Raw genomic sequence first — 24,018 nt, 5'->3', positions numbered from 1 at the left:
CCATAAATAAAATAAAATATTATATGAATAAAATGTGTAAATTGCAAAACCATACTCGCGCAAAGTACTCCAGGTTTCATAAACACCGGACTGAAACCAACAACGTTTCGCTTTCAACCGATGTAAACGCTGAATGTGGTGCGTTATAAAACGTTTCAAAGTGACCACAATCAGGTACCTAATCTCAAACATGGTGCCGGTGCCGTTTCGCTTTCAACCGATGTAAACGCTGAATGTGGTGCGTTATAAAACGTTTCAAAGTGACCACAATCAGGTAATCTCAAACATGGTGTCTCTTGAGAAATGTCTCCTCAGGTGGCCATTCCTGTAGGCGTTAGTTAAGTTGTGTGCTTGCTGTAAACATTCATCTGTCTTCTTTCCCTCCTGAAGCGGAAAAGAGGGAATTGAATAAAGCGTGCTGAGAGGAGCGCCAACGTTGAAATTCGAAGCAACGCAAAGCTGGCTTTACAGTTCCCTCTACTAACCTATTAAGCTTCTAAGAAGTTTCTAACTCACCTTGACTAGGTACGCAATGTGACCGCGAGAGAGCGCCTCAGGCGGGTGGATCCAGTTTCGGTTTTCGGCATCTTTTCCGGATTTGTTGTTCATATTTTGCGCCCATTTGAGTAAGTTAGAGTTCCGCATGACAGGGGCGACTCAACTTGAAGTCTGCAAACACAAAACGGGAGGAACGGAAAGGGTTAATACCGGTGTATTTAGGGTTTAATATCGGTGTATTTACGGGTTAATATCAGTGTATTTAGTGGGAAAATTAAAAGAGAAAGGGAAGCTAGGGGTTAAAATCAGATAGTTCATGACAGGGGCGACTCCACTTGAAGCCTGCAAACACAAACCGAGAACCGGAAAGGGTTAATAGTAAGTCATCCTCGGGCTGGAATTGAACCCGCGACCTACCGCTTAAAGACAGGCTACGTTACAGGCTAACTAGGCTAATTTAGATTAGATTAAAATCTTGTAAACTTCAAGTTCAGTCAGTCTGAATGGAAACCATGTCACATTAATAACGAACCAGACTAAGGATATTTTGTTACTTATAACAAGGTTACAAAGTCATCCCCGGACTGGAATCGAACCCGCGGCCTAGCGCTTACAACACAGGCTACCTTACAGTCTATCTACTAACTCATTTGGATTAGATTAAAAGCTTGTAAACTTCAAGTTCAGTCAGTCTGAGTGGAAACCATGTCAGTTATCATTAATGGTAAGGATGTTACTTTATAACAAGGTTAGTAAGTCACGCCAGTGAAGATGATCGAGTGACATTGGCACACAAGCTAACTGTTCTGTCGTCTTCTCTCTTGTACATTGGTTTGTATACAGTGCAGTAGGCATAATGCACTTGAAGGATGATAAAATTCAAGCTTGAGAAGAACGTTGGGAGTGGCAGAAGGATTGGAAGAGGTAGCAACGATTAGATTGTTTCATTGCTATTTCTATGAAATAAAAACATCGGTGAAACACTAATTAAAAAAAAAAGTGTATAAAGTGTAAACTACCTTCTTCTTCTTCTTCGCCTTTTCCCATGTTCAGATGGGGTGGGATTCTACGTAAGCGCAGATGCATGCAAAGCATCCAGAAATGAAACATCAACATAGAATAAACAGTTAGGTAGGTAGGTAGGTAGGATGGGATTCTACGTAAGCGCAGATGCATGCAAAGCATCCAGAAATGAAACATCAACATAGAATAAACAGTTAGGTAGGTAGGTAGGTAGGTAGGATTTTTTTATATTTTATTGTTCAGATCAATTCAATCTCGAGCTCAATAAACTTCGAGCTGAACCCTCCTCGTCTAAAACTTTAGCAGAATAGCTGAAATTTGTGTCGACTGAGGAGGGAACAGCTCAGGTCATTGGTCAGTTAATGAAACTGTAGTCCTCATCCTCATAGTAGAACCCAGAGTGATCCCTTGTGTGCAAAAGTAGATAACTCATTAAACAATCGACTCGACGCCATAGTACAAAACCTAGGTCTATTAGCACACTCTGTACATACCTTGTCCAGCCATTAGATGTTGTAACACATCAAATATGCTCATGCAGTAAAACCAAGCCATTAAGGATTATTATTAGTCAATCAATATACAAATTCCTATTCAAAACCAATCAACACCCATTAACACTCACATAAACCATACCATATCCTATTGTCCAACACTGACAAATGAAAGTTACCTTCATCTATTGTAAAAGACAATGCTTATCCATTACATAACAGACATAGCTGTGTTATATTCAAAATCATAGCTAGACAAATATGCCACTAAAGCTAAACCATAGTTAGATTGTAACATAATGAAACTACCTGTCCTAATTTGTCTAAATATAGCACTACACCATAGTTTAAAACCATTATGGACAATCATTGGGCATTCAAGTGTCTCCATTTGAGACAGAATGAAAGTGTCTCCAAAAATTCCAAGTCAACTCTTTAGCCGGTGGGAGTAGTAGGGTGTTATGATCAGAAGAGAATCAGAAGTGAGTTACACATACATAGGTGTTGCTAGGTTAGGTTGCCCCAGTGTAAAGGTACCTTTATTATGGACAATCATTGGGCATTCATGTGTCTCCATTTGAGACAGAATGTCACAGAATGAAAGTGTCTCCAAAAATTCCAAGTCAACCCTTAGACATTAGCAGGTGGGAGTAGTAGGGTATTATGATCAGAAGAGAATCAGAAGTGAGTTACACATACATATTTATGCATTCAAGGTTTCTACACCAGTTAGCAAATGGGAGTAGCAGGGTATTATGATCAGAAGTGAGAAGAGTACACTTTGGGGTCAAGACAAAATCAATAAACAGAATCGTCTCTTTCCTGAGTTACACACGTCACGCTGTAGGTGACCCGATTTAAATCTGTTCATTGCCAGTCAGTCAGTCTATCTACTGCTCTTAATTCCAAACCGTATCCACTTATTTGTCGCTCATCAGATTGATTCAACATTTTATGGTAGGCTAGGCACACACTTCGTAAGGCCAGCCACTCAATAGTCAGTCTATCTACTGCTCTTAATTCCAAACCGTATCCACTTATTTGTCGCTCATCAGATTGATTCAACATTTTATGGTAGGCTAGGTACACACTACGTAAGACCAGCCACTCACCATCAGGTAGACCTGACCAGGTACACCTAATCAGATCCGCCTGATACCTGATGAGCACACAAACTATTAGGTAGACCTGACAGGTACGGCTGAAAAGGCCCGCCTGTCAGGTCTAACTGATAGTGAGTGGCTGGCCTAAGAACAGATTTATATCGTCAAATGACCGAGCGAAATGGGGTTGTTTTATCTGTCCAAGTTTTGTGATAACACAGCGGGCACTTTTACGGATGGTTAGCTCCCGGACTTTTATATGAACTATATCAATAAATTCTATATCAAAGGCGACTTCATGTTGTCACAAAATTTTGCAAACATCCGTAGCTAGGTGTGGTTTCGAATTTTGCCTCTCTCCAAAATCAGCCCTTTTCGAAATTGAGAATTCGGAATTTCTTTGCCACTTTCGACAAAATCTGAGCAAGAATCCCAAATGTTGTCACAAAATTTTGCAAACATCCGTAGCTAGGTGTGGTTTCGAATTTTGCCTCTCTCCAAAATCAGCCCTTTTCGAAATTGAGCATTCGGAATTTCTTTGCCACTTTCGACAAAATCTGAGCAAGAATCCCAGGCTTGTATGGGACTTTCTGAACACCCTGTTTATTAAGATTCATAATAAGTACGGGTAAGTTCATTAAGAATCATAATATGTAAAGATTGAACAGGTAATAGTCCTATCAGTGTAAAAACATGCATAAAGTTTTTCACTTACATGACCTGACCTTACACAATCTAACCTACTCGCAATTGGAGCTCCCAATGAAATCAAGTCTATCCAATTATTTAATCTCAATTCTATTCCATATCAATAAAATAATGATAATAAATTACAATAATCAAATGACAAACAAGTTCCATCCAGTGACCTGTGCCTATCATCATACCCGTAACAGAGCTAGTCCAACCTCAATTTGACCACTTCATAAGATGGATTCATTCCTAATTCCACATTTTATCTAATTATTAGACCAAGATAGTTCTAGTCTTTAACTTACCGGTTCGTTATCTACCTAATTGATAGAACAAGAGAGATCCAAGTATTTAACTTGCCGGTTTTTCATTTAGTTTGTCTGTTGTGTGTGATGGGTGTGGTGTGTGTGGGGGGTGTATTTGTGTGTGTGTGGTGGTCCCGTACAAAGGACGGGTCAACCACTAGTTGATAACTAAATTACTTGTCAGATCTTGTGATAAAAGCATCGCTCTTTAATAGTTACACTGGTCACTTGGTAATTAATAAATTTAGACACCTATAGTGTGTCCAGATCAATGTGACAGCAAAAAAATAGGCATTGTTGCCAAACATGTCACATGTGTGATGGTAGAGAATCTCTAAAAGGGGAGTTAATTTTGCACAGTGCTTCCTCCGACAGTTGAAACAAAGTCAGGTAAGCGGATATCCACCTTACCTGTTCTGGAATCCAACCTCTGAACTTGAACTACCTCTGCATTTTAGAAGAGAGAGTTTATCAAAAATAGCCCTTTACCTGAATTGCAACAATGTAAGGATTTCCTGCAATCTGATTGGTTCCTTCATTTGGGGTTGATGACTCATTGCTGTAACATTGATCTGGATGAACTATAATCCTTTGTAAAAGGAGTCAGAATCTCAGTACATACTTGGAAAGTTGATGATATAGGGAAGAAGGCTAGCTATTGAAATATTCCTGCAGATATGTCCTTAAAATTTAAAGCTCAAGTACAATTGAAACCCAGTTGAAACTACTGAATGCTGTGGGACAAAACGGACCATCCCCTCCTATTCGAGCAGTAGGGACAAGGTTCCTTTAACAATGAAAACTAATAACAATAATAAAATAATGATAATAGTAATAATAAAAACACCTTGGCCATTGAATCAAATTAACACCGCTCGTGATGCGATTGCATCGATTCAATCATCAATTGCAGCCAATGCATCGATTGCACAAAAGCAAAACCTCATCCTTGGAAAGGAATCTTGAAAAACAATGGGATGGAAATCAATTTTCCAAACACACAAGACTGAATGGAAAAATTTCTCAATTTCAATGGCAAAAGAACAAAGAACTACGAAGCTGACCATGTGCGCTTGTATATGATAATGGAGTAATCACGGAGGAAAATAATAAACAATACAGAGATTATAAAGCAGTCATAATAAACAAGTCACAAGTGAACACACTGGACAGCGATCGACTACTGATAGGACACAATTTTCTATAAGATTTTCCAATAACTCAACTCAAGAAAACGCTAAAAGTCACAAAATGTGCGATTTTTCCGAAAAATTGAAATTACACCAAAAATGAAGATTTTCCAGATAAACTTCGGGTTCAGGATGGGATTTAATTGAAGATTTTTTACTTTCTATTTTTTCTAGAAACATGAGACTCCGTCGTCTGGGACACCCTGTACGTGAAAATATAAAGGATTAACAGACTCATTATTCACCCATATGTAATACATTAGTCCAGTGAATGCAGTCAAGTATGTAGTACATAGCAAGTATGTAGTACATAGGGCCAAGGTTACACAACACCTCAAGGTCATATACCCAGATATAGAGGAGAGCCTATGATAAGGTGTCACTCAGGGTAATCGACTAGTGCCAGTAGCCAATGAGAAGATCGTATGCTAGGGGAAAACTACTCGGGTTTTTTTTTTTTTTTTTTTTTTTTTTTGTTTGGCGCTTTACAACTCAGCTTTACTCTGAGATCTGACTTTTTTTTCCAGTTAGGCGCTTTAACACTCTTGTGTCGTTCGCGCCGTCCCCTGTTTACCTAGATCTTAGTGTATAGTCCAATGGCCTTCAGGTACATTAAGGCCGAATCGATGTTGGCAGGTTGTTATCGAGGGCTGGTGGTGAGGGGAGGGAGGAACGTATTTGTAGATGTGTGTGGCAATTAAATATATGGTCCACGGTTAGGGTATCACCGCACCCGCAGGTGGGTCGAGGGTCTCTTTTGAACCGTTCCCTCTATGAAAACGCTCTAACCACTTATACACACTTGGTACTTTGATATTTGAGACTACCTGAGTAACTGTTCTTGAATGGTAGCAAACATTCATGCGAATCAACTAGTACGGCTGAAAAGGCCCGCCTGTCAGGTCTAACTGATAGTGAGTGGCTGGCCTAAGAACAGATTTATATCGTCAAATGACCGAGCGAAATGGGGTTGTTTTATCTGTCCAAGTTTTGTGATAACACAGCGGGCACTTTTACGGATGGTTAGCTCCCGGACTTTTATATGAACTATATCAATAAATTCTATATCAAAGGCGACTTTATGTGGTCACAAAATTTTGCAAACATCCGTAGCTAGGTGTGGTTTCGAATTTTGCCTCTCTCCAAAATCAGCCCTTTTCGAAATTGAGAATTCGGAATTTCTTTGCCACTTTCGACAAAATCTGAGCAAGAATCCCAAGCTTGTATGGGACTTTCTGAACACCCTGTTTATTAAGATTCATAATAAGTACGGGTAAGTTCATTAAGAATCATAATATGTAAAGATTGAACAGGTAATAGTCCTATCAGTGTAAAAACATGCATAAAGTTTTTCACTTACATGACCTGACCTTACACAATCTAACCTACTCGCAATTGGAGCTCCCAATGAAATCAAGTCTATCCAATTATTTAATCTCAATTCTATTCCATATCAATAAAATAATGATAATAAATTACAATAATCAAATGACAAACAAGTTCCATCCAGTGACCTGTGCCTATCATCATACCCGTAACAGAGCTAGTCCAACCTCAATTTGACCACTTCATAAGATGGATTCATTCCTAATTCCATATTTTATCTAATTTTTAGACCAAGATAGTTCTAGTCTTTAACTTACCGGTTCGTTATCTACCTAATTGATAGAACAAGAGAGATCCAAGAATTTAACTTGCCGGTTTTTCATTTAGTTTGCCTGCCTGTTCTTCAATAACCATTCTGTCTGTTGTTCTTTGATAACCCTTCATCATCGGTTTGTCGGATTTTGATACAAAAATATCTGGGCGGGATGCTCCTCAGTTTGAGCTTCGTTGGACCTTCCGAAGTCCCATAGGGTCCCATTTTCGACGGACCTATTATGTTACAATCTCTCACCAATCACACTATAGCTCAACATCCACCAATCCACCAGTGTTACATCAACCGGTGGACTCTAGCCGGTGCAGCGGTTGTGGATCTTATTTTGAAAAAAAAAACTTTTGGCTTATGTATTTGGAGCAGAATCATGTTATAAGAGTCACCATAGTGACCATACTCACAAACTAATACTCGTAATTTCACATCTCATAATCACAGACGGAATAATTTTACCCATTGGATCTCCGAGTTCAATATATGGATCGGAGCAACAATCGCATGTACCGTTCGTTTCATTACTTTCTACTTTCATAGTAACTGAACAAACAAACAATGCCAGAGTATGCTCGCTATGAATGGAACGTTCATTTAAATTTGAAAGGTGTGTGTGAATTGTGTTGATTGTTGAACATTTTCACATTGTAGAGGGATTTCCCGGCATTGTTTTGGAAAACGGGTCTCTTTTGCCTTAAATGATAGGTGTGTATAATGGCATCCACTTTGTGATGTGGAACATATTCCAATACGAAATACATCGTTGCTTTTTGCTCTCTCAAAACTTTGACCGATATTATGTTTATGTTTAGTGATTAAATATCGAACAGCTCGTCCGATTTTGGTGAAATTAGTGACCATCCTTAACACATAAGACAGAGAAATCACTTCGTCACTTTCCTAACACACCAACAGATTGCGATCATAAGGTACTAAAGAACTAAAGTGGGGATGTTGATACCACGAGGTATGGTAGAAGGATTTCCTGGGAAGAGGGGTCACATTTAATCATAAACGAACATGAAATACACCGCATATTAAATATGGACGGTATACACAGAAACGTTTAGAAAAATCAGAAATTTACCTTGGTCTATGTTTAGTTGGTTACTACATACCTAATTATACTTCTTCTTTTTCTTCGTCTTTACCCGTGTACAGACGTTTTTCGTCAGCCGCTCAATCAGCCCTAACTAGGGTGACTGCTTTGGGCTTACATTTGGTTTTGGCTACACATTTTACGAGTGAATGCCCTTTGCATTCAACCTGCTATTTCTTTAGCAAGGGAAATTCAGGCTGGTAGACTCCCTGTTTAAAGTCCCCCAGCCAGTTGGTTACTAGTTACTATACTAATGCTAACCAATGGTTCTGTAAGAACGTAAGGGAATTTCTTGGGATCTTTCAGCACAGTGTATATGATTGTACTGCGTTATGCAAGAAGTGGAAATTCCTGGGATTTTTCAACATCGTGTACCGCATTCTTCTTATTAATATTATGGTGCACGTCTTCATTATAGTGGTAACCGTCACGTCATTATAGTGCTTTAATATTTAGACTGTCCAAGATTTCCACCCCATCTTCCGTGTTCTTCTAGTCTTGTAACGACTCCCACGCAACCTAAGGGAAACTGCCCGTATTATTGCTATTTCAACTTGTTTAGACTACGGGAGTAAAGGGACTTTTCAGTCTCATTCTGGCAGTATAAACAAGGTTATTCTATGAATCTATTGATGTGGGTTTGGTTAAAGTCTTTGAAGAGAGTTTAGTGCGTAAATTCAACACAACAGTACCGTTGGTACCAAGTCCCGAACTAGATGGAAGGTCTACAGAGTTTGTTCTGGTTGTTCTTGGTATTACAATGTGAAACGCCTCGGGCTCTATACCGGGTTTTTACAACAGGTATGTTGTTTATAATGTGCCATTTGTGTGTCTTGGCGAAGGTGCGCTCTGTCTTTAATATCTTATCTTGGGATGTGTTGTGTTTTGTGTATGTGGTGCTGTCGTACACTCACGCACCGAAAATTCGGGACAAATAATTTTTGAACTTTTTCAGCAAGGAAAAAGTTTTTTTTTAAACTCTTTAGGATCAACAATATTGCCATTGAAAATAGAACCAACTAGAACAGGCATTTTGACAATATCAACGAAAATTTCCATTGAAAATAGAGCCAACTAGAAAACAATAAGATGGTATCTTGAAGACAACATCAGAGCTTATAGTTAACAGCGAAAAGGTTTAGAGATACTGTTAATTAGTCAACCGGCTTCAGTTCGGAACGGTGGACGGTTCAGTCGACATCGATCGACAGCCGGTCAACTGTGTGGAGACACCTTTAAAACATTTGTAAAAGAAAAAAACTGTCAGAGTAAAAGGGATGGAAATGCGTGTCCCAAATTTTTAGCATCCCAGTGTATATTTCAACACGTTTTTTATGTCTCGTGTATTTCTAAACTTCTAATGATAACGGTTCCATCAAGCTTCACTCTTGATTCTCCGAGTTTGAGTTTAAATACTCAAAGAGGTCCACCGAGCATGGTGTCACTTCGGATATTTAGTTCGTTTATCATTGGACTTATTTTGAGATCTCCGTTTTTGTGTCAGTCAAATTTTTGTAACTAACTCATGAGCAATATTTACCAGGCCAATAGGCTTGGTTGTGTTGGGAGAAAGAAAAATTAACTCTATATTTCAAAGGGGAGCAGTCATTTTATTATGTTACACATCCATGAAGTCTCTTTGAAAGCCTTTATATCGCCTTTATAATGGCGATTCCCAAAATGACCAGAACAATGAGGAGAACCAGCGTTTCCGGGTCTTTCAGATCCATTTTGACCAGGTCATCCCACAACCTTTCCAAAATTTCACCTATGGTCGCCATTTCTGCAACTTTTCTGAAGCCGCTTCGTCGAAAAGACAGAAATCCAGAGAATCTTGGACCTTTCGGAGTAGAGGATCGAGGCCAAAAATTTCTTGAAATTTCAGAGGAACTCGTGTTTTCAGAGGAACAGATTACGAAAAGCGTTTGAGAAATACTAAACCAGCGTTTCCGGGTCTTTCAGATCCATTTTGACCAGGTCATCCCACAACCTTTCCAAAATTTCACCTATGGTCGCCATTTCTGCAATTTTTCTGAAGCCGCTTCGTCGAAAAGACAGAAATCCAGAGAATCTTGGACCTTTCCGAGTAGAGGATCGGGGCCAGAAATTTCTTGAAATTTCAGAGGAACTCGTGTTTTCAGAGGAACAGATTACGAAAAGCGTTTGAGAAATACAATGCGTGACGTTTGAGAAATACTATCTTTTCCCACAGATATTTTCGGGGTAAGAACTTATGAACTCCTTTCTACGGACAGATAAATCCCAGGAATCTTCCTCGCTTATCTCAGATACAAAAAGGCGACCAGTCCAAAAATCAGAAGGATCAGTTGATGATCGGTAATGTCCATGGAGGGATGGTCTTCGAAATCCCGACTACACAATCCTTTATCGTCTCGGGTAATGTCCATGGAGGGACGGTCTTCGAATCCCGACTACACGATCCTTTATCGTCTGGAATAACTTTGGCGTCAGCTGTACGGCCGATTTCGGTATGGGCGGAGGACGAGCTTCACAGTAAATTGCTCAGCTCCGATTCGCGTGACAATTTCCTTTGTTGAATGACTTTGTTTTGATGGTAGAATTTGTTCATGTGTGTTGTGAAGTGTTAGTGTGTGCGTATTGAGAATCGTATTGCAGTTAATTTTGTGTGCTGTGTTGTGTAAAATGTTTGTGGACGACTTGGGTATGACTGAAACAGTGAATTTATTTCTGGCTTGGTGGCTAGTAACATTCCATTTTCCTGATTTTCGAAATAGCCAAGACACACGAACTGGCCAAGAAATGTGAATTCACGCCAAGGACTTTCTTGTAAAAAAAAAGTTGAATGAAAAGAGAGGCGATAATCCTTTGACGGCTAGACAAGAAGGGGAGCGACAATTTTTTTCCAGTTTGATATAGGCAACTGTAAGGCCGGCCAACTGTACAAGAATGGTCGGCCTAACAACTGAGCTCTTATCGTCTCAAAATCGAAGAGAGCAGGATAAGATAGGTGAAAGATATTCCGAAAAGGAACCTTTCCTTGTCATAAATCCATAATCTTTGACAAAAACAATCGGTCCAAAAAAGGTATCGAAGGCCAATTGACCTTAACATTTGACCCCGAGAACCGTTGTGTTGGTCACTTGAATGTCTTTACTATCTCTTAATAGCCTCTAACTACAACCGACGACTATGTGTGGACAATTGGACATACTTATAGCTCATATTTTAGCTACTCACGCTCACACTGTCTGACAGGTCAGCTCCCATGGCGTAGTGGTCACTGCGCTCGCCTTGCACGCGGGAGACCCGGGTTCGATTCCCGGCGGGGTCAAGAAATTTGTATCATGCAAATGATTGATTCCGTGACTGGCTGTTGCGGGGCCCACTCAGCCTCGTGAGGAAAATGAGTAGCTATGACATAGGTATAAATGCGCATAGCGACCGGTGCCAGCATGGTAGGTAAACATTGCATTTTAGGATTATTGAGATATTGGGAAAATCCTACAATGCTGCAGTGAGCACCAAAGTTGTGATATAATAACACATTAGAAACTGCATTTACATTTATTTTATATAGGACCGAAAATCAGGGTTATGGTAGGACCGAAAACCTAAAGGGCTACCAGAAAAGTCAAAATTGAGGGTTCAAATTTTCAACAGAGATTCAATTATCCGAGTTGGTCTACTTGTAATTCCGATATGTGCCGCCTATTCCTTGTCCACTTAAAATAACAATATCTTCAGAACCAAAGGACGCATAAAATAACTGATTGCACCGTTGAAAAGTGCACAAAATTCAACGTCAATCAAGATGCGTTTTCTACCACCTAACCATTATAAGTAGCTCACCCTCAGGTTTATCCTACAGTTTTTGAGTTCGATCTTGGCTGTCACACCAACATGAATTTTTTTTTTTCGAATTTTAATTTTTTTAAGTGATTATTTTTTCGATTCCTTGTTCAGTCATTCGCGAAACACCCTGTAAAGGTGGGTGTTTAGCGCGCATTTCAAGAGATAGTACGAGATGCATTTGGCCTTTCCCCCTAGGTTGAAATCTTTGCCGGAGACCTATAGATGAGACATGGACTTTCTCTACTCGGACTATTCTCATTATTTCTTCAAACCATTCAAACCTCTTACTACAATTGAACGAAGGAAGTGAAATCTAAACTTTGAAATCGGTGATTCTACTTTTAGTTACGTCTTTACGCGATTAAATATCGAACAGCTCGTCCGATTTTGGTGAAATTAGTGACCATCCTTAACACATAAGACAGAGAAATCACTTTTTAGTAACACACCAACAGATTGCGATCATAAGGTACTAAAGAACTAAAGTAAGGATGTTGATACCAGGAGGTATGGTAGAAGGATTTCCTGGGAAGAGGGGTCACATTTAATCATATACGAACATGAAATACACCGCATATTATGGACAGTATACACAGAAACGTTTAGAAAAATCAGAAATTTACCTTGGTCTAAAAATCAAATTCTAGGAGAGGGGGAGCTGAAAGCACTTCGGGTTTTCAGCGCCAAATCGAAAGCTCAAACACGAATCCAAAAGCGTTCAAGTTCACACCGGTCAGCAGACAATGTATTATCCAAAAGGTAGGATCATCAAAAAGTTCCGAAAATTCCGTGTGTTCACAAGATACCGGAGTTGTCAAAAGTTCACAGAACGCGACGTTGCCAAAAGTTCACGAAATGGGACGTTGTCGGTTTTCGAACGCGCGCGCGAATTTATATCCAAGTGGCAACTTCTTTGACAGCTGATCCAAAAGCAAATATCTCCGCCTAGAACTCTCTCTTCACGAGGTACCAAGTTGAAACACTTTAAGTTCACTCACTCTCTCCGTGAGTCTCAAATCCAGATCGGATTCTAAGCACGATTTCCAGGGCGTGTAATATCGCGAACACAGTGTTGATTTCTTGATCCAAATAGAGAAGTTCTCACTTTTCTTTGGCTCGAAAGGAAAATTATCGAGGTCAAACGGACACGAAGAGCTGGGAATTAGAGGACAATGCGATTGCCAGGTTACAGAGCGATATCTGTAGTATCTGTTGTTCGGATAAAAAGTTTAAAATTGCTGAGAACTTTGACTAATTTGAGGGTAAATTATGTACGACCTCGCCCAGTTTTGAACAAGATGTGATGATTACACTCACTCTCTCCGTGAGTCTCAAATCCAGATCGGATTCTAAGCACGATTTCCAGGGCGTGTAATATCGCGAACACAATGTTGATTTCTTGATCCAAATAGAGAAGTTCTCACTTTTCTTTAGCTCGAAAGGAAAATTATCGAGGTCAAACGGACACGAAGAGCTGGGAATTAGAGGACAATGCGATTGCCAGGTTACAGAGCGATATCTGTAGTCTGTTGTTCGGATAAAGAGTTTAAAATTGCTGAGAACTTTGACTACTTTGAGGGTAAATTATGTACGACCTCGCCCAGTTTTGAACAAGACACATCTCATAATCACAGACGGAATAATTTTACCCATTGGATCTCCGAGTTCAATATATGGATCGGAGCAACAATCGCATGTACCGTTCATGAACAAGATGTGATGATTATGCCACTTGGTATTAACAGTTACGTCGAAAGCAAGTTTCTAATGATATCAAGAGAATTTATAATTTTTAGTTAGAAAAACAAGTGAATAGATTTGGATAATTCTTTTAAAAATAATAAACAAAAGCTAATGTTTAAAATTAATAATGTTGTTTTGGTAGATGTTTGACAGTTGTGTTAAAACAATTCAAAAATTTCACTGCACTCAAAAATGACTAGTTTTTTTTAATACTTAATTATAAACAGAAAGGCAAGTTGGAAAAACGAGAAGAAGACTTTTTTTAAAGGTACCAAGTTCGAAATTTAGAAAAACGAACCGAGAACGCAAAGTTTGATAGAAAGAAGCACCGAAGAGTTAAGTTTTACAGTAATCACAAGAAGGTAACATTAAGACACAGAAACAAGAAATCCAATCGGTCAGACGTTGTGCTAATGGGATACGAAAGATTTTGCTGATAAATCCAAGGATATTAACGCCAGTGCACAAATCACTCAACACAAGATTCAAAAGCGACCAAAAAAACCCCGATCGGCAAATTGTTCGCAAATTATCGGCAAAACCGAACGATACGGATATGAAAACACGATTTGCAAGCGTTAGGAAAATCCGATTCCCAAGTCAAACATAGCGGTAAATCGAGCGGTTTTCTCGCAAAAGGATCATCGCAAAATACCGTAAAGTTCAGGCCAAAATTGACCGAATTCCCGACGGTCGGACACGGGGCAAAACGCACTAAAGTCGTCGCGTTGAAAAGCTCCAAACACGGAGAAAGACACGTTCAACGGGATGAATACTCACTCCTACACATGAATCGATAAAGATCAATTAGAAACTATAACTTTATTCAGATTTCTTTTTATTCTTTATATTAATTTTCGTACATTTTTTAATGAGCTCCGTTTCTGGATGGTTTGCGCGAACGAAGCCAAAGTGGAAAAAAAAACGAGTTCTGTTTCTTGTTCAGTTCCCAAGTCAAACATAGCGGTAAATCGAGCGGTTTTCTCGCAAAAGGATCATCGCAAAATACCGTAAAGTTCAGGCCAAAATTGACCAAATTCCCGACGGTCGGACGCGGGGCAAAACGCACTAAAGTCGTCACGTTGAAAAGCTCCAAACACGGAGAAAGACACGTTCAACGGGATGAATACACACTCCTACACATGAATCGATAAAGATCAATTAGAAACTATAACTTTATTCAGATTTCTTTTTATTCTCTATATTAATTTCCGTACATTTTCTAATGAGCTCCGTTTCTGGATGGTTTGCGCGAACGAAGCCAAAGTGGAAAAAAAAACGAGTTCTGTTTCTTGTTCAGAGTTAATTTCACGTCGTAACGGCGAGTAGCACGACCCGATTCCGGCAAGGTTCTGATAAAGACTGAGCGAGAGCGACTCTACATTACAAACAACTCTCGACTCGGTAGACCTCGTGAGGACCTAGAAGTCTGAAGTCACCGAAGTAGAGAGGGACTCTCGGATCCCGATAGTAACTCTATTGTGCACCACACGATATGCACCGAGTGAGACAGGGCGATCCCGAGCTGTGAGAGTTGGAGAGAGATAGTCGTCGAGCATAAATACAGGGTCGGACGGAACGATTCTGTCTCGGTGGTGTAGGACTCGAGGCGCTCGCCTGGTAATCGAGAGGACTTGGGTTCGATCCCGGCCGAGGTATAGAATCTCATTCTTTTTACATTACATATTTGAGAATTTGACAGTAAAAGTAGTACGCTACTGCTAAGGTGAAGGGACTCATTAGTAGGTACTTCCATCTTAAATATTTGGATTCGTAAGTTGTCTACCAACGATTCTCTCTTTGTGACAGAAGGGAAAACCAAAATCAACTTGAGCTCAACTAAAAATAAATCAAAAGTCCATGAACCTTCATGTCAACAAACCCACATCATATTTCTTCATCACATACGATCAAAACAAACCCATTCCTCCGTATTTCTTTAACCTCTAAAAAAAAAAAAAAAAAAAAAAAGTTTAATAATAATAAAAAAATAGGTTTGACAGGGAACTGTAACAACTGCTTATCGTCCCGAAATCGAAGAGAGAAGGAAGACACGATAGGAAAAAGCCAGCCGTTCCGAGCTAACTAGGCTGGCTTTTCCAAAGTTTCAAGGTTATTGAAGTTGAAAATAAACTCTCCTTGGCTCGGCGGGACTAGAACTAGTTCCGAAATACAGGTATAGTTCGAGTTGTCTCAGCTAAAAAAGGAAGCAGTCAGAAGTGGCACACCGCCCAGTCAGACACACGGACAAATAGACTCATGAACCAAGTTGAAAGTGAGAATCAGTACAATACAAACTCGAGATTTTACTGAGAAATCTACGCACAAGAAACGAAACCTCTACAACTCTACATAAGTTCAACCAATAATAATGATGATAAACAGTGGCGGAATTTTCATGAAAGCTAGGGAAGCACAGCTTCCTTTCCTCCCTACGAGTTTTTTTCTCATCCCTATTTCTCTACTAACCACTTACCGAAAAAAGTAAGTGATTATTCTATCTGGATCCCGAGACTACCAGCAGATCGCTTGCACTTTCCTTTCGGAATTTCCCCTCTTTTTGACGCGATAGTCCCTGTAGTCCTGTACTAAACCATAGGAAATCCAAGATGGGAATCGCGCCATTGGAATCTGTTCCGTTTCCAAAAGGAAAATACTACTATACTTACTGTAGTAGATTCTTCAGGGCCGTTTGACCCTACAACTCATCCTTTAGAGCCGTTTGACCCTACAACTATGCCGCGGAGTGGGCTTTTTGTGTTACGAGTTAAGCGAAACTGTACGTATAAAGGTTCAGAGCAGGGGTGCAACAACTGTGGCCCCCGGACCGTGCAGTATTAGTATATCTCGATCAACCAATTAAACCCAATTTATAGCTGAAAAATGAGTGCGGCCCGCGGTCACTTTAGGTTTGTGCACCCCTGGTTTATAGGTTTTTTGTTGTTGTAGCGGCTTTAGCTATAGCCGAAAGGTGATGACAAAATAGAGAATGGTTTATAGATAGTTTCTCATTTTGAAAAGAACTCATCCTTTAGAGCCGTTTGACCCTACAACTATGCCGCGGAGTGGGCTTTTTGTGTTACGAGTTAAGCGAAACTGTACGTATAAAGATTCAGAGCAGGGGTGCAACAACTGTGGCCCCCGGACCGTGCAGTATATCTCAATCAACCAATTAAACCCAATTTATAGCTGAAAAATGAGTGCGGCTCGCGGTCACTTTAGGTTTGTGTACCCCTGGTTTATAGGTTTTTTGTTGTTGTAGCGGCTTTAGCTATAGCCGAAAGGTGATGACAAAATAGAGAATGGTTTATAGACTGTTTCTCATTTTGAAAAGCTAACCCCACGCCACTGACTATTCAATGCTTAGTATGGAAAGTGTAATGGCTTCAAGTAAACAATACATTACATGATTGGAAGTATTGTCTGTTTCTAGATTCTACCCAGAGTATTTTATGTTGTCTAGCTGTATTGTTGGGCTCGGTAAATACCATAGGCATGTGTGAGAAAATGAGAGTTTTGTAGGTATGGTAAGTAAAAGCATAGACAGTAGACACTAGATCCAAAATGTCCGAAAAACACAAAGTACCTACCTGCCAACTTTTATTATTTCATACCTTACGTTAGCTATAGCCGAAAGGTGATGACAAAATAGAGAATGGTTTATAGATAGTTTCTCATTTTGAAAAGCTAACCCCACGCCACTGACTAAGTATTGCTTAGTATGGAAAGTGTGATGGCTTCTTTGAAAAGCTAACCCCACGCCACTGACTATTCAATGCTTAGTATGGAAAGTGTAATGGCTTCAAGTAAACAATACATTACATGATTGGAAGTATTGTCTGTTTCTAGATTCTACCCAGAGTATTTGATGTTGTCTAGCTGTATTGTTGGGCTCGGTAAATACCATAGGCATGTGTGAGAAAATGAGAGTTTTGTAGGAATGGTAAAAGCATAGACAGTAGACACTAGATCCAAAATGTCCGAAAAACACAAAGTACCTACCTGCCAACTTTTATTATTTCATACCTTACGGGCCGATTGTTGCCAAATCAAAAATGTATGTTAAAGAGGTCAGAATCAAATCGATAGGCCCGATAAAACTTCAAAAAATTTGACCCACAACAGAGAAGATCAAATTAGCTATAGCCGAAAGGTGATGACAAAATAGAGAATGGTTTATAGATAGTTTCTCATTTTGAAAAGCTAACCCCACGCCACTGACTATTCAATGCTTAGTATGGAAAGTGTAATGGCTTGAAGTAAACAATACATTACATGATTGGAAGTATTGTCTGTTTCTAGATTCTACCCAGAGTATTTGATGTTGTCTAGCTGTATTGTTGGGCTCGGTAAATACCATAGGCATGTGTGAGAAAATGAGAGTTTTGTAGGAATGGTAAAAGCATAGACAGTAGACACTAGATCCAAAATGTCCGAAAAACACAAAGTACCTACCTGCCAACTTTTATTATTTCATACCTTACGGGCCGATTGTTGCCAAATCAAAAATGTATGTTAAAGAGGTCAGAATCAAATCGATAGGCCCGATAAAACTTCAAAAAAAATTTGACCCGCAACAGAGAAGATCAACTTCAAACCTTGTTCGACAAAAGACTATAAGCATACTAAAATGCATGTCACCAAAGTCGTCATACACCTCCATAAATTTTATGTCTCTACTCAGATTCAAACCACCAACTTCTAGATCCGAAGTTAACCGCGCCAGAAACCACACCATAGAGGTTTTTTTTTCTCAATAGCAATGAAACAACTGCTGCAATGGACGCTTGTGGTCTGTGTCGTAGCATACCATCCCGTAATATGTCTCATCTTATGTAGTATATCCCTCATCAGATGGCGATAAGACACAGTCTGACAATACTTGTCAATTACATGACAAGCTGTACCAGGTACCATGCGAGCCTTTTCAAATAAAGGAGTTAAGAAAGAGGATGAGAAGATTTTCAAATTGGTCCCGAAGATCAAATGAAAAGAAATGATCAAACAAATCAAGATGTACTCGCTCGTACCTGGCACCTAGAGACTCGCGTGTATACAGGGTGAGCATCAAGTCTAGGGACATCTTTGGACCTTTGGTCAACATCGATTCGGAGTCACAAAAGATCTAACCAGGTCGCAGTGGTGAGCATCAAGTCTAGGGACATCTTTGGACCTTTGGTCAACATCGATTCGGAGTCACAAAAGATCTAACCAGGTCGCAGTGACATAGCCACATAGGGCGTTTATTATAGCCGATGCCCCTACTTATACCAATACCAATATTACACGAGAAAAAACCTGGCTGACCTTGTTGTCAAATTGATACAAATAGCAAAGAACGCTCTTTTTTATACCAACGCGCAACGTCTATACTACTACCAGTTAGCTCCTCAAAACATTTTTAGATGGGTACGATGTTTATCAAAATGTGAAGAGGCTTTAAGCTAATAGTCATCCATGATTAATCCACGACTTAAGAATTGAAAAATAAAAAAACTGAAAGAAATCAAACGAAAAGACTCAGATGAGGACTGCCTTTTGTCTTAACCTGTATCTCTAATAGGTTTTGTCTCTTGGTTCTTGGAGTATAAGTAGAAACGCAACACTACCCTCACGACATCCTCAAAACATTTTTAGATGGGTACGATGTTTATCAAAATGTGAAGAGGCTTTAAGCTAATAGTCATCCATGATTAATCCACGAGTTAAGAATTAAAAGACTCAGATGACGACTGCTTTTTGCCTTAACCTGTATCTCTAATAGGTTTTGTCTCTTGACTCTCTTGGAGTATAAGTAGAAACGCAACACTACCCTCACATCACATGCGCTCACGTTACGTGAGGGTAATGTGTTTCTACCTTAAGGAACCAAGAAAAGGCGGTTCAAATCAAAGAAGGAAAGATACTCAATGATAAAAGCCTGATAAGGGATCCAAAGAGAACCAGTATGACATGACATATTATAACTGGATCACACTCACCCGTGGACCCAGGATGTTCATTGTTGTCATAGAGAACCTATTTATGACCCATTTACAAACCTATTTCTGACACACTTTTCTAGGATTTCATACAGGATGGACCTGTTGGCGATGGCGGGGTGTTACATTTTATACGGACAAAGAAAAGTTAGTGATAGGGTGCTTCAAGTTTATGAAACTTTGGGTGGAAGAACTCTATCATTGAGTTATTTCCCATAATTCAGGTTGTTGGAATTATTTAGTAAACTGTCGAGCTTCCTGATATAGAGTTCAATATTAGAGCGCCGGCACCCTGGTTTTTTTCTCCGTGTCGAGGACTACATATTAATGAAAACTTTTAGTAAAGTTGCCCTTTAAGTCCCCTACACACAAGGCACGTTAAATTGGACAGCTAAGTAAATAGTCAAAATACATGATCCAATAAGTGATTTTGTCTCAAAACCAGCTAGGCTATGTCTATGATATAATCTAACTATGTACAGTAGAACCTCGATAATTTCAACTTTCATTACTTCAACTCCAAAATCCATTGCGGCAAGGTTCTGATAAAGACTGAGCGAGAGCGACTCTACATTACAAACAACTCTCGACTCGGTAGACCTCGTGAGGACCTAGAAGTCACCGAAGTAGAGAGGGACTCTCGGATCCCGATAGTAACTCTATTGTGCACCACACGATATGCACCGAGTGAGACAGGGCGATCCCGAGCTGTGAGAGTTGGAGAGAGATAGTCGTCGAGCATAAATACAGGGTCGGACGGAACGATTCTGTCTCGGTGGTGTAGGACTCGAGGCGCTCGCCTGGTAATCGAGAGGACGTGGGTTCGATCCCGGCCGAGGTATAGAATCTCATTCTTTTTACATTGCACATTTTGGAATTTGACAGTAAAAGTAGTACCCTACTGCTAAGGTGAAGGGACTCATTAGTAGGTACTTCCATCTTAAATATTTGGATTCGTAAGTTGTCTACCAACGATTCTCTCTTTGTGACAGAAGGGAAAACCAAAATCAACTTGAGCTCAACTAAAAATAAATCAAAAGTCCATGAACCTTCATGTCAACAAACCCACATCATATTTCTTCATCACATACGATCAAAACAAACCCATTCCTCCGTATTTCTTCAAAAGTCCATGAACCTTCATGTCAACAAACCCACATCATATTTCTTCATCACATACGATCAAAACAAACCCATTCCTCCGTATTTCTTTGCATACGATCAAACAAGTAAAAGGAAAGTATTAAAGATATGATTCCTGACGATGGGAACTAAAAGTTCTTATGTTGTGACAATCGCAATGACCCGCACTGAAAGTTTTATTTCCTTAACAGGTCGTCAAGATGAAGTACTACAAGCATAGAATGATAGTACTTACTTACTACTTCCAATAGAGAACTACAATCCTAGAAAGGTACTACATACTTCCAATACAGACAGATAGGGGTATAACCGTACAACTATGTGACAACAGCATAAAGTAGGTAATACAACGCTCTCTCATTAGTAAGGTAGGTATTAAATTGTTCTCAGCTAATTTATTTTTCTCCGACGACACAACAATCCTTGTAAGCAGATATAGAATGATAGTACTTACTTACTACTTCCAATAGAGAATTACAATCCTAGAAAGGTACTACATACTTCCAATACAGACAGATAGGGGCATAAGTGTATGTGACAGCGACATAACGTAGGTACTAGGTAATACAATGCTCTCTCATTAGTAAGGTAGGTATGAAATTATTCCCAGCTAATTTATTTTTCTCCGACGACACAACAATCCTTGTAAACAGACGACACATTTCTCTCAATTATTCTCGGAGAAAACACCGAAACAAAGCCATTTTCAAAGTTTAATGCCAGTCTAGTTAGCTTGGTTGGTAGTGCGTCTGCCTTGTAAGCGCTAGGCCGCGGGTTCGATTCCCGCCCGGGGCGGATTTTATTCTGATGGGATAGGGGTATAACCGTACAACTATGTGACAACGGCATAAAGTAGGTAATACAACGCTCTCTCATTAGTAAGGTAGGTATTAAATTGTTGTCAGCTAAATTATTTTTCTCCGACGACACAACAATCCTTGTAAACAGACGACACATTTCTCTCAATGGGGCACAACCACTTTTGATAGAGGTGACAAACCTCATGTGGGAATAATGTTTAAATCCCCACAAGGTTTTTTTTTTTTTTTTTTTCCCAAGTTGAATTTGCCTGTGTGTCATTAAGGTAGTAGGTAAACCAGAAAAACAAGATGTTTACTAATGTAAAAAAATGCTTTTTGTCACTCAAATCCAGGGAATGAAGGTAACTTGACATAAAAAAAACAGGTTTCTAACATTTTAAAAAACCCAACCAACTCCCTTATCCAAGTCAGAAATCCTTACCACATATGAACTATGCTCAAGTGCAATGACTCAATCCCTACTTATCCCCAAAAAAAAATGTTCATGGTGAATTTCAGCACAAAATTAAATTCCCAAGACACAGCTGAAATACAATGGATTAGTACAAATTTCAATGATGGTTAGGTACAATTCAGCAAACTATGTCCCATGGCATTAATGAACCAAATATTTAATGGGTAACCAAGAACCATTAAGTAAATACTGAATGGGTCAGAATGCAAGACATAGTACCTATATGTTCTATTAATTTCAACCCACAGAATAGGTGACACAAAGTTCTCAAAGCACTAAGAAGAAAAACTACTGACTAAGCTACTTACGTAATGAAAAATGGTTGAAGATATTTTCCAATGCTTTTAGATTACAAACTATTTACCCGTATTTATAAATAAATAATAAATTTGAACAGTATTTTTCATCAACAATTTTCACTAGGAAGTAATGAATTATGTACAGTGGCAGACAACAATGAATGTTGAGTATTGGAGCATTGGATGATTTCCTTATAATATATTGTATATTTTACATGAAATACTTGTACATCAGTCTTCAGTATAATCTGAAACACAATAAAAATCAAACTAATAGATATAAATTCATTCTAAGCTAAACACAGTAATCTATGTTTGGTCAGAATCTCATCTCGTTCAAGATTCATCACAGTTTATAAACTGTTTCGGGGGGAAAAAAAAATCAAGTAAGTACCTATATTTAATTACATCAAGTAAAAAACCATCAGAACAAAAATAATAGATCCAAAAAAGATTGAAAATGAGAAAAATAGATATTAGAACCAAATCATACCCAACAAGAATTTTGATGGCTCGGTAAAAAACATCCAAACAATAACATCAAGATGTTTTTGTGAAACAAAGAAACTGTGAATTATGATAAAATCCTCAAGTCCAGAACTAGCTAAAAGTGAATAAAAGATTAATATTTTATAGAATTGTACCAAAAATTAGAAGGGGGGACCAAACTTGAGGTACCTAATGTTTTACTTCATTAGAACACTTCATAGCTTTGAGCTGAAACACAAAATTGTTTACAATTTTTTGGTCTTGCATACAAACATAACCTCAGATTGGATTTTTCCAAACAAAAGAAAGTTCCCCATAATCGTACAATATACTACTTATGTGATGGAAAATACCTTTAGAATGCACTAGGAACCAGAAAAAAGCCAGGAAATTAGATTTAAAATGTTTTTTAATGGAAAACCGTTTATGGCGGGTCAAGCTCAAGCCAAACAAGAGATACACTCCGATTTTAACGGAAGTCGGAGATATACAGACGAACTTGGAAATAAAATGATTTATACCTTAAAGTAGAGTTTTCAGTGCTTAAGATAATGTGGTTGGTTGTCGAATTATCCTAGGGATTAATGAAATAATTATGGATAAACTTTTGAAACTCTCCAGAATTTTTTTGTAAAATTGAAAAAACAATTTTTTGGGGATTTTGAGCTTTGTTTACAAAATTTTTAGGTTAGCTTGAGGTGAGAAAATAGCGCGAAATTTCAAATCTTGGATTCATAAATTTACCTTAAAATGTATTGTTTTATTTTTCAAAGGCCCTAAAAATGCCTTAAAATTAACATTACCTCTTCAATATAATTCCAATTTATTGGGGAAGACGTATAGGGGCCAAACTTTTGAAGGGAAAGAACTTTTTGTGTGTGGTGCTTTCGATAGAAGTGAACTTTTACTTCCTCGTTCATGCTTTACATGACCGCACAATAGAGTGTAAGATTTAAAACCTATTAAACTTCCGCAAAATATAACATCATGGAGTTAGGACCCTAAGACGACCTCGAAACTGTTTTAATAAATATTTATAATAAATTACAACTTAATAATATTTACAATGAAGCCATTCATGGTAAGTAAAATAGTGAAATATAAGTATTCAAAACAATTATTATGGAAAACCAAACCATTTTTTTTTTTAGAAAACCAGTCATCTTTGTTTTAGGGTCTCCACACACTTTCTTAA

General features: G+C 38.8%; 1 protein-coding gene and 1 long non-coding RNA gene across 2 annotated transcripts in view; both read right to left on the bottom strand.

Annotated features, from left to right (window-relative positions):
• The window catches only part of LOC103517276, a 35,869-nt gene extending 22,676 nt beyond the window's left edge, over positions 1-13,193 (bottom strand). Inside the window, exons 1-2 of the mRNA XM_026829433.1 lie at positions 12,517-13,193; positions 517-669 (exon numbers count right to left, since the gene is read on the bottom strand). Coding sequence (XP_026685234.1) covers positions 517-645 — 129 coding nt within the window. The 5' untranslated portion in view covers positions 646-669; positions 12,517-13,193. The remainder of the gene's footprint in view (positions 1-516; positions 670-12,516) is intronic.
• Positions 13,194-22,073: 8,880 nt separating this feature from the next.
• Positions 22,074-23,479, bottom strand: LOC113470746. The gene is made up of 2 exons (XR_003393692.1): positions 23,345-23,479; positions 22,074-22,582 (listed from the first exon to the last, which is right to left on the bottom strand). It is a non-coding gene; the product is annotated as an uncharacterized LOC113470746 (long non-coding RNA).
• Between the last annotated feature and the right edge of the window lie 539 nt (positions 23,480-24,018).

This window comes from Diaphorina citri, unplaced genomic scaffold (genome assembly GCF_000475195.1).
Source record: "Diaphorina citri unplaced genomic scaffold, Diaci psyllid genome assembly version 1.1 scaffold1794, whole genome shotgun sequence".
Classification (NCBI taxonomy): Eukaryota; Metazoa; Arthropoda; class Insecta; order Hemiptera; family Psyllidae; genus Diaphorina; species Diaphorina citri.
This window is presented reverse-complemented; position numbering and strand designations above follow the sequence as displayed.